This window comes from Lepidothrix coronata, unplaced genomic scaffold (genome assembly GCF_001604755.1).
Source record: "Lepidothrix coronata isolate B3197 unplaced genomic scaffold, Lepidothrix_coronata-1.0 Scaffold173, whole genome shotgun sequence".
Lineage (NCBI taxonomy): Eukaryota > Metazoa > Chordata > Aves > Passeriformes > Pipridae > Lepidothrix > Lepidothrix coronata.
Genome location: NW_016690353.1, coordinates 35413 through 49190, shown reverse-complemented (window position 1 = coordinate 49190; position 13778 = coordinate 35413). Strand labels below are relative to the sequence as shown.

General features: G+C 47.6%; 1 protein-coding gene across 1 annotated transcript in view; it reads right to left on the bottom strand.

Moving 5' to 3' along the window:
• The window catches only part of VIPR1 (vasoactive intestinal peptide receptor 1), a 108529-nt gene extending 95526 nt beyond the window's left edge, over positions 1-13003 (bottom strand). The window contains exon 1 of the mRNA XM_017830051.1: positions 12785-13003. Coding sequence (XP_017685540.1) covers positions 12785-12880 — 96 coding nt within the window. The 5' untranslated portion in view covers positions 12881-13003. The remainder of the gene's footprint in view (positions 1-12784) is intronic.
• Positions 13004-13778: the final 775 nt, after the last annotated feature.

Sequence of the window (13778 nt, the reverse complement as noted above, 5' to 3'; positions counted from 1 at the left end):
GGCCAAGGGGAAGATTGCCAAAAGAGGGATCATCAGTGGGACCTTTCCAGCAGGGACATGGCAAAACTGCAACACTGGAGGGACCAAACTCTGGGTAGAACTCATTGCACTCTTCCAGTACTTAAAGGGGGTTTATAAAAGAGAGGGAAAGTAACTTTTTACATGGGCAGATAGTGATAGGACAGGGGGGAATGGTTCTAAACTAAGAGGAGAGATTTATTAGATGTTAGGAAGAAGTTCTTCACTGTGAGAGTTGTGAAACACTGGCACAGGTTGCCCAGAAAAGCTGTGGCTGCCCCATCCCTGGAAGTGTCCAAGGCCATGGCTGGATGGGGCTTGGAGCAACCTGGGATAGTGGAAGGTGTCCCTGTCCATGGCAGGGGGGTTGGAATGAGATGATTTTTAAGGTCCCTTCCAACCCAAACCTTTCCATGATTCTATGATGACCATATGAAACCCTAGAGAGATCCTGCCCATCTCTCAACAAACTACACTGCATTTCTATACTGGATTTTCATTTCTTAACCAGAAGAAATGGTTCTCTTTCCAAGATGACCTGTTTCTGTCTCCTACTCTGATCAGCCTCAAAGTCAAAACATGGATGTGGCTCCAAACGCTGCCAAGCTTCTGTTCCTGCACTGACAGGGAGATCCCCACTTTGGTAATACTTTGCTCCTGCTAAAGGTGGTTTTGTCTTGGTCAGTTTTTCCTTGAGGAGGAGGGAGAGCACTGCCCTGTGAACAGGATCACACCAACTCCTCTCCCTGCACAGCACCTGAATAACACACACATCACGGGCAGGCTCCTCCTGGGACAGCCCCTGTGACAGACAACACTTCCCCTTCAGAAATGGGCCAACCTCCAGCACAGAAGATGTTGTTGGTTTTCTGGCTCTCAACGCAGCTCTTGGCAGGTTGTTCTCACACCTCACCCCCTTGATGCTACAGACCTTCCTACCCCCAACTAAACTCAATGCCATCAAGTGTACAAACACTCCAGCACCTGCCGTTTACTTTAGAATCATAGAATCCTCAAGGTTGGAAAAGATCGTGGAGTCTGACCACAAAAGACCTCTGAGATCATGGAGTCCAACCACTAACCCAGCACTGCCACATCCACCACTAAACTGTGTCTTTAAGCACCACATTTACACACATTTTTTTGAACACATCCAGGGATGGTGATTCCTCCAATTCCCTGGGCAGCCCGTTCCAACCCTTGGCAGCAATTTCAGTGAAGAAATTTCTCCTAATTCTTCCGTGAAGGAAAAGAAGATGCTTCCATTCCCTGATGTTAGCACATGTACAGGGTGACAGCATCATCCTTGTGACATCCATTTGCAAGGCTAATCCAGCCAAACACGAATTACAACACCTTCAGGACGTAGGCAGACAAAAGTGAAAAGAAACAAGCAAAAAGCGAGTAGGGGAAGTATATTTTTCTCATTCCCAGGTTGGGTTTTAGTCAATCAGTCACAAGACCACCCCTAGCAGAACGTTCATTTCCAGAGTCTGGAGCTGAACTCAGAGCTGCTCAGCTTCGTCCTGAACTGCTGCCTCTCTCCACTGCAGCTGAATTTAGTGGTTCATCTCCTGCTACTTATGGTTGCCCCAGTGGATGCTGTTCCTTGCCTGTACTTTTCCCCAGGCTGCTCTGCAAGGGAAATCAGCATTTATTTTTAGGTCCATTGCACTCTGGCTGGTTGGGCTCTCCTCCCAGGGCTGCAATATATATTTAATACTTGTGTTCAGAGCTGACAGCCCAGGAAGCTTGAGTGGTGAACTGGCAGAGAAGAAACAATTGCAAAGGAGAGGGGCATCAAGCTGCCAAGCATTTTTAATACCCCTTCTGAAAAGAGAGACTTGACTTCTCAGCAGTCCCATAGTGGGGAAGAAAGCAAGCCCAAATCAAAGACAAAGTTGCTGTTTGATGATGATGATGGGCTGCAGTTGTGTAATAACAAATCCTGTCAGATCTGCAGCAGAGAGGGACAGGAGGGGAAATACACTATTAGATGAATATGCAGAGAAAAAGAAAAAAAACCAAGAAACCACAAAACTCATGCTGGAATAAAGCAGTTCAGGAGAGAGAACTGCACCTGGGCTGCTCTCTCAGCACTCCCAGCACGGGCCATCCCTGGGAATGCTACAGCTCTGGGATTCTTCTAGACAGCAGGGACCACAGTGGGATCAGCAGACCCAGGGGTCAACCCACACTAGATTCAGCTCAAATTTGGGGTTATTCCACAATGGATGTACCCAAAGGCTGTGGTTCCTAATCCCTCTGCAGCTGCAGTTCCTGCCCTCAAGTCTCTCTTGCCAGTGGCTCCCAGCTACCACCATCTCCATCCTCTCCCTCATCCCCGTCCTCCCCATATCCCCAGGCAATTCCATGCTGGGATCACAGGTCCTGGCCAGTCCCTGGGGCCTCCATCCCAGCTTGCAACAGCCACATGGACCGTTTTCCCTTCCCACCTCTCTTTCCAAAGAGCAGATACATGTGCTGTCGAGAGCGTGAGGTGCCTTCCCTTCAGAAAATCACAACCTTTACTCAGCTCCTCTTCCACAACAGAATGTAATGGTTTTGGAAAATGTCCCCTCAATAAATCCTGGCTTTGTTTTATCTCCCTGTAACAACACCACATGGCAAACCAATTTGAACAGACAACCTCAGCTTTATAGCAAGGTTTAAAAATATTTCCAGATGCTTACTGGTCCCCTAAGACATTTCTGAGGTTCAGGTCAAGTAGGCCCAAGGCAGCAAGCTTAAACTTTTAATTTCCTTTCCATCTACACAACCATCAGGGATTGGCTAACACACTTTAACTACCAGAGCTCTAGGAACAGCTTTCCAGTGAAAGCAGCACAGCAAAAAAGTGAATTTTAAGAAATGAAAGGTAAATAACTGTATGAATACAATAGGAGCCCTATGTTGGCAGGCACCTCAAGGAGACAGAAAGGTTGTTCTTGCCTTGTCTCCCCAAGCTTGTAAGATCCAAATGAAAGCAACAGCCAAGGTGGAAGGCAGAAATACACACTTCAACATTACGAGTCTCTTCCTCATGGTGTGTAAATTTAATTATAGTGTAGATCATGCACTCCCAGAGCACATTCAGCCACTGAAGCGTCTCCAAAAGAATTGAGGATCAAGATGAATGAGTCTCTAAAAGTAACATCTCATACCACAGTTTTATCAAGTGCTGTCACAGCCATGATTGACTACTGATATATGGGACATAATATTTTTTTATTGGACTGACTGGTACAGCCAGAGATAGAAAAAAAGAGCTTTTAAAGCTCTGGAACACACTGAGGAAACTTCAGGCTGCACATTGCATAGGTCTGAAATCACTGTTCTAAGTTGAGTAAAGTTTGTTAATTACACATAAAAAAAAAGGAGTAATTAGCACCTGCAGAGCAAATAAATCACTAAGTCAGGGAGGTGGGAGCCTCAGTCCTTTGGGGGACTGCAGGCACAGGCAAGACTTATCACCTCTGTGGCACCGAGGAATGAGCAGGTGGCCAGACGTGAGGAAAACTGTGGCATGTCATAAAAATCACTGTCTCCCCGGAATTTTAAGGGCTCTAATGCCCAGAAGAGCCATGACTGTTGATTTGTGAGCTTGACTTTCAGAGTTACGTTGTAGGTCTGTAGCACAGAAGGATGGGAGTGATGGTTTTGCAACAAGACACTCCACAACCAACAGGCTTTTATTCCATGTCCCCCTGAGAAACACCTTCAAGCCAAACCCAGAGCAAAAGCTACTCAGCTTTGTTTCTCCTTCAAACATCAAGAAGTACCTCTATGCCTGAAAGTATGTATTTTTCTATGTATAAATACATAGAAAAAAAATATATATAATTATATATTTCACTTGTTCCAATATAGGCTGTTATTTCTCTTGATAAAACCTTCCCTCATCTGCATTGTACACAAACAGCCTAAAGACAAGCCTTTGATATTCCGTTTGCTGCATGAATTCCCAGGAAAGGGAGGAGAGAGCAGGGCAAGGAGGAACAAAGTTTAATTTTGCCAGAAACGGTGCTGCAAAGGAAACTGTTTGGAGACGATGAAAGAAGAATCCCTGTGCCCCAACTACAAAGCACCATCTCCAGCAGGTGGAAAAGGAGACACTGTGCAAGAAATAAACTGTACAAGGAGAGTCAGGGAGTAGAGCAAAGCAGAAAGGGTGGGAAAATCCTTTGAGAGGAATCCCTGGAGCACTGGAATTAAGTGCACAGCAGAGCTGAGACCCACATGGGTCTGCAGCTGAGTTTAATATCATTCCCCCCAAAAATTCACTCAGCTTAGCAGCTGACACTTCAGCATCTCAGTAAGTCTTCACGTTTGGCCTCCTTTTGGTGCCCTGTAAAGCTGGGAACTGTCTCAGCAGCAGCATTTTTCTCTGCCTTTGAGTACATCAAGCAAAAAGACAAGCTGTTTCTATTGTTAAAAAAGGCTGGAAAAGCCTAATTATTCTTAAAAGTGAGGACGAAAATGAAAAATAACTAAATAGGTGGATCCAGACTTTGAGGGAAACAAGTGGCTTCTCTCAGGGTTGGCTCTTTTGCACTCGGATCTTGCTTTGAAACGACCCCAGGGCAATAGGAAAACCCTGTGACCTTCCAGAGAGGGATTCTCAAAGGGGTCCCCAGGTAGGGCAAGGCTGGCAGAGGGGCTCCATCACCCCTCCATGGAGCTCCCAGCTCAACAAGGGGAAGAAAGTACCAACATCCTGGCTGAATTGTCCCAAATTACAGGGAGAAAAGCAGCCAGGAAATACTGGGCAGAGCTGAGGACTGAACCCTCATGCTGAGGAGGATGAAGTGGCTTTAGCAGCGGGATCCACAAACCACATCAGCCAGTGCTGCTGCAGCCCCGGGGCTGAGAGGTTTTCCTTCCAGCAAGAGCTGAATGGTCCTGGGAAAGATTCCATTCCCTCCCTCCCTCTGCAAGAAATCACAGTCTGTCAGGGCACTGCCTTTAATCTCTGCTCAGGAAGCTCCTGAGGGCTGTGAAAGGTGACTTAAAAATAATTAAAAAAAAAAAAAAGCAGGTGCACATATCCCACATACACACAAATGGGATCAACTTTCCAAAGGAGTTCCCCTGCCCCCTGGCAAATGGATGGGGGTCTGTAAAGGGAAAGAAACTATAAAAATAACCATTATATTCACTTAATCTCCAGCAGGATTTGGATTCTGGCCCTTTCCAGGCTGAGCACATAAAAATGCTGATGCCAGCATTGAAGCTGCTTTTTATTTTGGTGCAAATGTGCTGAATTGTTGTGGATTTTTTTTTTTTTTTTGGGGGAGGGTGGTCATCACAGTCAGTATATTCCAGTTCATTTCCTTCCTGCCTTGCAAGGGGATGTGTTCCTCCAAGTTTGAGCTGCCACTTAGGAGAGATGAAATAAAAGCTGCTTTTGGGTAATGAATAAAGCAGGTTGCAGGGAAAAGCTCAGCATGGAGCAAATTTCCTTCTTTTTTTTCCTTCTTACACAACATGAGAAACCTGGGGAGGGATTCAGCTTGGAGCTTAAGATCTTAAATCTACCTAAGGGTTGAACTGTAGTCAGTGAGGGTTCAGAAAGGTGCATAACAAGGCACGTGGTGCCATCTGAGATAATTTATTTTCAGTGCTCAGAGCATCAGAGTCAGAGAATCCCAGAATGGTCCCAGAAGGAACATTAAAGATCATCTCATTCCAACTCCTCTGCCATGGGCAGGGACTCCAAATAACAGAGCACCTCCAGGGGCTTCACTCCCTGGAAAGTGATGATGTGGGACAACAGGATATTTTCCCCCGTGTCAAATGGCCTGAGGGGCCTGAGAGGGAGCAGCAGCACAGACCTGACAAGCCTGACCACAGTGGGAGCTACACAGAAATGCCAGAACTTGTCCTGATCTGTCAGGGGAATCCCACCCCGAGGACACCTGCAAGGAATCTCCCAGGCTGGATAGCTGGGACATTTATAAGGGCCCTGGAGACGCTGCTCAGATGTTGGTTGTGATGTTACAAGTCGCCAGGTATTAATTGAAACATCTGTTAAACACAGAATCAAGGTTGGAGCCTCGAAGGAACGGCTTTTTAAAAGACACCCGATAGATTTCAGCTTTAAAAAGGAGACACAAAGTATTGATATTTTCCCCTGCAGACAAGAATTGTATTTAAATAGATTTTTTTTCTTTTTCCCCTTCCCTCGTGATGAGATGACAGGGATGAGGAGGAAAAAAACTGTGGAGCTCATACTCAGCCTCCCAGCTGTCAGGACCAGCAATATCCCTGCTGAAAGAGGAAGATCATGGGGGTGGTGGCTCAGCAAACAGAGTTGGGGTCTCCATATTCAGCTCCTTTGGTCTCCTCCCCACTTTAAATTGATGCAGATCAATGGAGCCAAGCCATGACATCCAGCGGTTTGTCAAGACATCACCAACCCTGTTTGTCCAGCCCACTAGAGAAATGCATCACAAAATAATCCCAATTTGATTCTGAATTAGAAAATAATTCCCATTCAGTTCTAACAGTGTAAATGCCAACGACAGAAGTGTAAATCTCCATCTGCCAGCAATGCAAACAGTGAAATGGATAGTTAGTGACTGCCCTGGGGGGGAGAAATCCACCTAATGTGACTAATGGGGGAGATTAAGGCTGTTAATATCCACTGTTACAGTTGACTGGAAAAGTGACTCTGCTAATGTAAGGTACAGCAGGGTCTCTAAAATTCCTGTACAGGAATAAGTCTTTAAGTGCCGGAAATACTAAATATATCTAACAGTCAGTGCTGTAGATAAAATCTGGCCCAATAAACTGCCACTAAAGCAGCACTAATGTGGGCTTTCCAGCCCTAAGCAACCCATAGCACACAAAAATGTCCCTAAATTCACTTAACAAACCAACCATCTGAAAACTAATGAACTGAGAGCCGATGCCACCTAAGCCAACTTCCTACCAGGGCACCACATCTGCCCCCCCACAGGAGTGGAGGCAAGGACATCAGAGGCAAGGACTGGAACAGCAGAGAAATATCACATCTGCTTCTGCCTCTTCACCTCACCTGCTTCCTGCCAGCAGGTCAAGCCGTGTTCACACGGGCTATTTATGTTTGTGCAGATTGGCAATTATTAAACATAAGTGCTCTTGCTATTATAGCTCTTCCCTCATTAGGGTTTATGCATGAGGCTGAGCTGTTTAAAAGTGATTTGCAGCAAGGCTGGAGCCAGTAGATGCTCCCAATAAAGCTGAAGTTCCAGGGTAGAAAATGTTGGCATTGTATTAACATCCTTATCAGAAGGAAACTTTGCACTTTTATTTGCATCTCCAGAAGCCTTTAGGTTTCCAGTGTTAAAGAAGTCTGGTTAACAAATAAAGGGGTGTATAACGATGCAAGGAGCATCCAGCAAACAGTGGCTTTGGGGAGCTCATCTTCCTCTCCAAACCTTCCCCAGGGCACTTTCTGAGCACTAATGAACGAACTCTCCCTGCATCCTGGTCTTGTAATGTGCAAGGTGAAGCTTGTGCCCAGGATGATGAATCATCCCAGAGAAATCCCGGGTGGTCAGGCAGGAAGCCAAGCACACTGTGGGCTGCTCCAAGAGGGAACAGTGACAAGGAGACTGCTCAGCTGGTGAACAGCCTTCTCACCATGGACAGGACCTCCCTGCCATGGCAGTAGCTGTGAGAGCTCTGGAGGGAGGCCAGTCTGGTGGTTGGAATCACGTCCCTGGCCCTCTCATACCTCAAAACAGAAGGTCTGACTTTTCTTCCACTGCAGTCCTCTGGGAGCTCATTTTCAGAGGCAAAAGCATCTCCCCTCTTGGCTCAGTTTCCACCCAGCTGAAGCTGTGAGAGCTCGTGACTTCTGGAAAACATCTGGGAGCGTGGAAGGGAGGGAGCAATGGGACAGCAAGGACTCAGCACTCACAGAGGGAAACCCTGCCTGGCTGCACAGGGCAGGAGGACAAATCAGTGCCATGGCAGGAGGATAAATCAGTGCCATGGCACAGGCAGGCTTGGCAGGTCTGTCTCTCTGTCCATCCATGCTCTCTGTCCCACCTGATGGGCCAGAACTCCAACCCCTCCTGCTCTGGGGTCTCCAGGCATCTCCAACCCATTCTATTTATGTTTTTGGCCCAGAACTGAGGGTTTTTCTTGGCTGCATTTCCCAGATTTTGGTTCTTGCAAAGGACTTTCCTCTTCTTTCCAACACAGAAGAGAGTGAGTTGATGAGAGCAGACAGTGGGGTTATATTTAATCCCACAACCTTTCCCAGGCATTGGAAAACCACATATCTATTTCCCTGGAGCTGGTGGGATGCAGCAGGGATCCCACTCACAGCAGTGAAGTGACACTGCCACACTGGGCCTGACTTGGTCTGAGGGCAGGATGTGACCCACCGCGTTCACAAAACCAAGCTGAGTCCTGCTCCCCATCAAAACCTGAGGAACAGTTTTTGTCCTGCACAGATAATTTGAGCCTTTTCCTGAATTTGAGGCCATGCAGAGTGTGACAAATCCCCTCCAAGTGAGCTCAGATCCGACTTGAAAACAAGATCATCATATCTTGGGTCTCATTGATCTACACAGTGTCTGGTGCCTTTCCTCAGGCTGCCAATAAACAGGACACTTGATGCTGAACAGTGAGATATTCCTGTCCCTCTGTTCTCCATCTCATTATTATTATTATTACTATTATTATTCCCCCCTGAATATTGATATAAACTCTGTCTTTTTGCCATTCCCAAGGCAGCCTCTGGAGAGCCAAAGCCCCTCTTCACCGACATGGTCCCATCACTTACTCACACCCCAGTTGCCAAATGTGCAGAGCATCCCCCTGCTTTGCATCCACCAACTTCCATGACCCCTCCTTGGAAAGCCAAGTGAGGAGACAGATGAGAGACTCAGAAAAGTCACACCACTGGGAAACAACGAAACAAGAACAAAATGTCAGGGCAGCCTCACAAGCCACCACCTGACAGACTCAGCACAAAACGCAGCACACCCCAATTTGCATTTTTATCTGGTGCAGCCCTGGGGCTCTCACACCACTGATGTTACAAAAGGAAGGAGTCTGAACCAGAATATTTTTAAAGTGCTGTAAAAAGGGGAAAATCCACCCTCACTCCCAAATTCACCAGCCAGGCAGCTTTCTCTGTCCATGGTCCCATCCTCCTCCTGATGCTGAGTGTTTGGCAAATATCTCTTTTTTTTTTTTTTAAAGACTCATCTCCTTTTAAAATACATCACAATTCCCACCCTGCCTGGTTCTCTGGAGTTTTCCTGCTGGAGACAGACCTCTTGGCTGGAGGGAGGATGTGATAATGCCGGTGTGAATCCCTCTGCTGACACACTGGTGGGCTGGAGTAACACACTGCTGGAAATAGCCTTAAATATTCCACAGAGCAGGTTTTTAACTCAGATGCCAGGGCTTTTTTTTTTTTGCCTATTTTTCAATTTTGCTTTGTTATGCCCTAAATAAGAGTTTCTACAATAAATATATTGCTGATTATAAATGTTCTCTGAAAACTTTCAGCTTTATAAAGAGACGAGACTTTCAGAGCTACCCAGACACAAGGCTGGGCAACTGGTTCTCCTAAATAAAGTCAGTCATGCATTTCTACAAGCATAAATTTAATAAATCACACCCCCAATGGTACACTGAGGCTTTGTGGCAAGGCCTTTGTTAAACACATGTTGTTAAGCTGAAGGATCTTTGTGCTGGGTGCAGGAACTAGACTTGAGGATTCTAGTGAGTATCTTGTATTTTTGGCAAAAACAGTGATTATTTTGTTTGAAATATATTTATCTCACTTTTTAGGTTCTCAATCAATGTCAGGAGGAAAGAGAACCAGATGCAGCTGAAGTGGTTGTGCCATGAGCTTAAATTTAACTGATTTTTCACACTGGTCCCATTTCCAGCATTTACACTCGGACTGATGACGGATCAGATCTGGGTTTGTTACTCTTTTCCATTCCATTCTTTTTTATTCTATTTCATGGCTGGAGCAGAGTAAAACTCTGAAGAAAAGTACAGATCACACCAGCTGGGCAGATCTGGCTAATTCAAGGATCTCGTAGTCTGAAGGCACGTGGAATCCACCAACTGCTTCCAATTCGTAGCTCTTCAGGCCAAATTAACTTAAATTCATCCTTAAAAAGGCAAAACGACACAAAAGAACCTAAAAGGGATTATTGTGCATTTACACNTTCGTAGCTCTTCAGGCCAAATTAACTTAAATTCATCCTTAAAAAGGCAAAACGACACAAAAGAACCTAAAAGGGATTATTGTGCATTTACACTGTGCCCCCACCACCAACTTTAGCCCTTTTCTTGCCACCGTTCAAAGTTGCCCAGGGCAGGTCTTGGATGAGCGTGGCCTGATGAACTACAGCAAATGAGATTTGCCCAATTCCCTTTTTTCCTTCCACACTTGGGAGACCATGAGAGGCCGAGGTGAAAGGTTATAACAGCAATTAGGAACCACATGGCTGCAAAGCTTTTATTGCACTGAACCTGTTGATCAGCCGACTGTTCCCCCGTTCAGAGTTTTCCCAAGGACGCACCAATAAAAATTAGCACAATAAATTATATGAGGAAAAAAAACCAAACAAACCCTCAACCAAACCAAACTCTTCTGAGCCATCACAGGTCCCAGAGCCAGGTTACGATTGCAGAGCTGCTTTTGCTTTAAAAATGAGCACAAAATCCAAGGTTTAAGCTGAGAAACAAAACAAAGAGGGATTTTCTCAAGCATGTCAGTATTGGTCACCTTGCAGATCAGTGCTGATAAGGAGCACATGAATCTTTTTAACCCACCAGTATGAACCAGATCCCAGGAACATTAACACAACAGAATAATGAAAGGTTTGAAAAGGAACGAGTCACAGGATTGCACACCCACTCTGTGCCTGGTGTTGTCCCAAACCTTTAGGGCTTTGTGCTTTTTGACAGCAATGACTACCCCAGAGCATCAGCAAAAGGGCTCAGTCCTGTCACCACTTCCAGGGTGAACTTCAGCAGATGCTTGACTTCTCCCTCTGCAGGATCTGGCCCCAGAGGATCTCTTCATGCCAACAATCTTTAAAGAAATGGGATTTTTGCCAGGGGCTTCAGTGGAATTAAAAGCTGGAGCACCTCCAGCAGCTGATGGGAATGTTGTCCCCTTCTCCTGGTCCCCAGTTCCAGCCCTGGACATCAGCTACTTTGTTTTTTTCCCTAAAGCAAACTCTGTAGAATTCCAAGAACTAATTGCCTGGTCATTTTTTTTAATACTTTAATCCATTTTCACAGCCTGTTCTACCACCAAAAAAGTCTTTGGCTATGCAGATGGCTGGGAGGCATGTGGTGACAGCCAAAAAAAAAATTGAAATAAGTCCACTTGTTTCATTTTTTGAGGGACAAGGGGAGAAGAAAGGGGAGGTGAGTGATGCAGTGACACATTTGGGTTAACTTCCACTCTCTGAGCTTCGCTTGGTTGGTCTGACTCTGCTTTAAGGTCAGGCTGGATGGAGCTCTGAGCAACCTGATCTACTGAAAGGTGTCCCTGACCATGGCAAGGGCATTGGAATGAGATGATCTTTGAGGTCCCTTCCAACCCAAGCCATTCTGAGATGATTCCATGCCCACCAGCCCAGCAGTGCAAACAGAAGTGGTCAGCAACAAAGTACTGACAACATAACCCAGTTCCAGTGGGCAACCTCAGGATGCTGGTGAGGCAACCTCACCTTCCAGAGAGAAAACAAGTGTGGGAGAAGGTTAAGAGTGACAGTGAAACTCAGACACAGCCAGCTCCCAACCTCCCTCCTCCCCCAGCCTGCTGAATTAGAAACAGGCTCACTAGAAATCAAACACTGCAAGGAAACGAGGCTGCGAGAACAAAGCCTGAAATCACCGAATCACGGAACGGTTCGGAAGGGACCTTAAAAATCACCCAGTTCCAGCCCCCTGCCATGGGCAGGGACACCTTCCACAAGACCAGGTAGCTCAGAGAAATGTGCAGGAGTCCCGGTGGCACAGGGAATCAGCTCCTGCACACACGTGTGTGTGTATTTGTGTGTGTGAGCACAGACACATCGCCAGCAGAAACAGCCCCGTTTGCTCATCCTGCACCGAGCTACGAACCATCTGCGGCCGGGGAGGAAACGGCAGTGCCCCAGTAAGGGACCCGCAAGCGTGGAAATCACATCCAGGAGGGACACGGCAGCCAGAAAACACATCCTTTGCTCCCAGCTCCTGCTCCTCCCTTACACGGCGCATCCACACGAGGTTGCGCTGTTGGAGAGCAGCACTTTGCGGAACTTGCCGTGGGCAGCTGGAGGAAGGTCCCACTCCCACCCCAGAGCCCCCTGCCCTGCCGCTGAATCGCCTCTGGGAATTCTCATCCCGTTATCCCCCGTTTTGGGGCGGGGGAGAGCTTTGCGTGGGACCACCGAGCTCCTGAACAGAAACCAAAGCAAAGCGAAAGCCGGGCTGCAAACCTGACCGGCAGCGAAACCGAGAGCCGGTCGTGAAACAAAACGCTAAAATCCCGAAGGGAATTCCTCCAGCTCAAGGGAGCCTCTCACTCCCGGAGAGGACGCGCACCTGAATAAAAAGGGAAACCAAGCGACTGCTGTTTTCCAGATCGGCAAATATCTGGACGGGGGGATTAGGGAAGCGAACGGATCCACCTGCCTTCACCCCGGCAGCGCTCCCAAAGTTGCCCAAAGTTTGCCCGCGGCACAGCGAGCGCAGGGAGCGGGTCCCGCTGGATCCCGCTGGATCCCGCAGCCCCTCGGTCACTCACCGCGGACAGGAGGCAGCCGAGAAGCAGCACCGCGACGCCCAGCACCGCGTTCTTCCCCATCCCGACGGCGTTCCCCATCCTGACAACATTCCCCATCCCGGCCGGAGCCCGGCGGAGCGGCGGCGGGCAGCGCTCGGCTCCCGGCGCCGGGCTGGGCGCATCCAGCGGGGCACGGAGGGAGAGGAGGGAGAAGAGGAGGAGGAGAAGGGAGAGGAGGAGAAGGGAGAGGAGGAGGCAGCCCCGGCCCCGAGCCCGCACCGCTCCCGCACCGCCCCCCGCACGGGGCGGGCCCGGCACCGCCCCCCGCCCGCCCAGGTACGGCCGGGCCCGGGGGGACAGCGCTGCCCGGGGTGCTCCTTCCCTCCGCTCCTTCCCTCTTCCTATTCCCTCACTGCACCCGTTTCCTCCTTCCCCCTTCCTTTTTTTTCCCCCGGCTTCTTTTGCCCTTTATTAATTTTCCCTTCTTCTGCCTCCTCCCCCTTTTTTTTTTCCCTCTCTTATCTTTTTTCTCCTGATTTCCTTCTTTACCCTTCATTTCTCCTTTCTTTCCTATTTCCCTTCTCCCTTTCCTCTTGCCTTTTCATTTTTTCCTTTTCTCTTTTTCCATTTCTCTTTTTTTCCCCTTTATTTCCCTTTCCCCCCCTCCTCCTCCTTTCACTCCTGTTTCCCAAGTTTCCTTTTTCACTCTTTCCTCCTTTCCTGCCTGTTTCTTTTCTCTGTTTTCCCCTTTTTCCATCTTTCTCTTCTTTCCTCTTTCCCTTCTCCCTCTCCTCTTCCCTCTTCATTTTTCCCTTTCTCTTTTTCCATTTCTCTTTTTCCCCTTTATTTCCCTTTTCCTTTTCTCCTCTTCTCCCTCTCCTCCCCCTTTCTCTCCTATTTCCCATGTTTCCTTTTCACTGTTTCCCCCTTTCCTCCCTGTTTCTTTTCTCTGTTTTCCTCTGTTTCCGTCTTTCTTTTCTTTCCTCTTTCCCTTCTCTCTCTCCTATTTTCATTT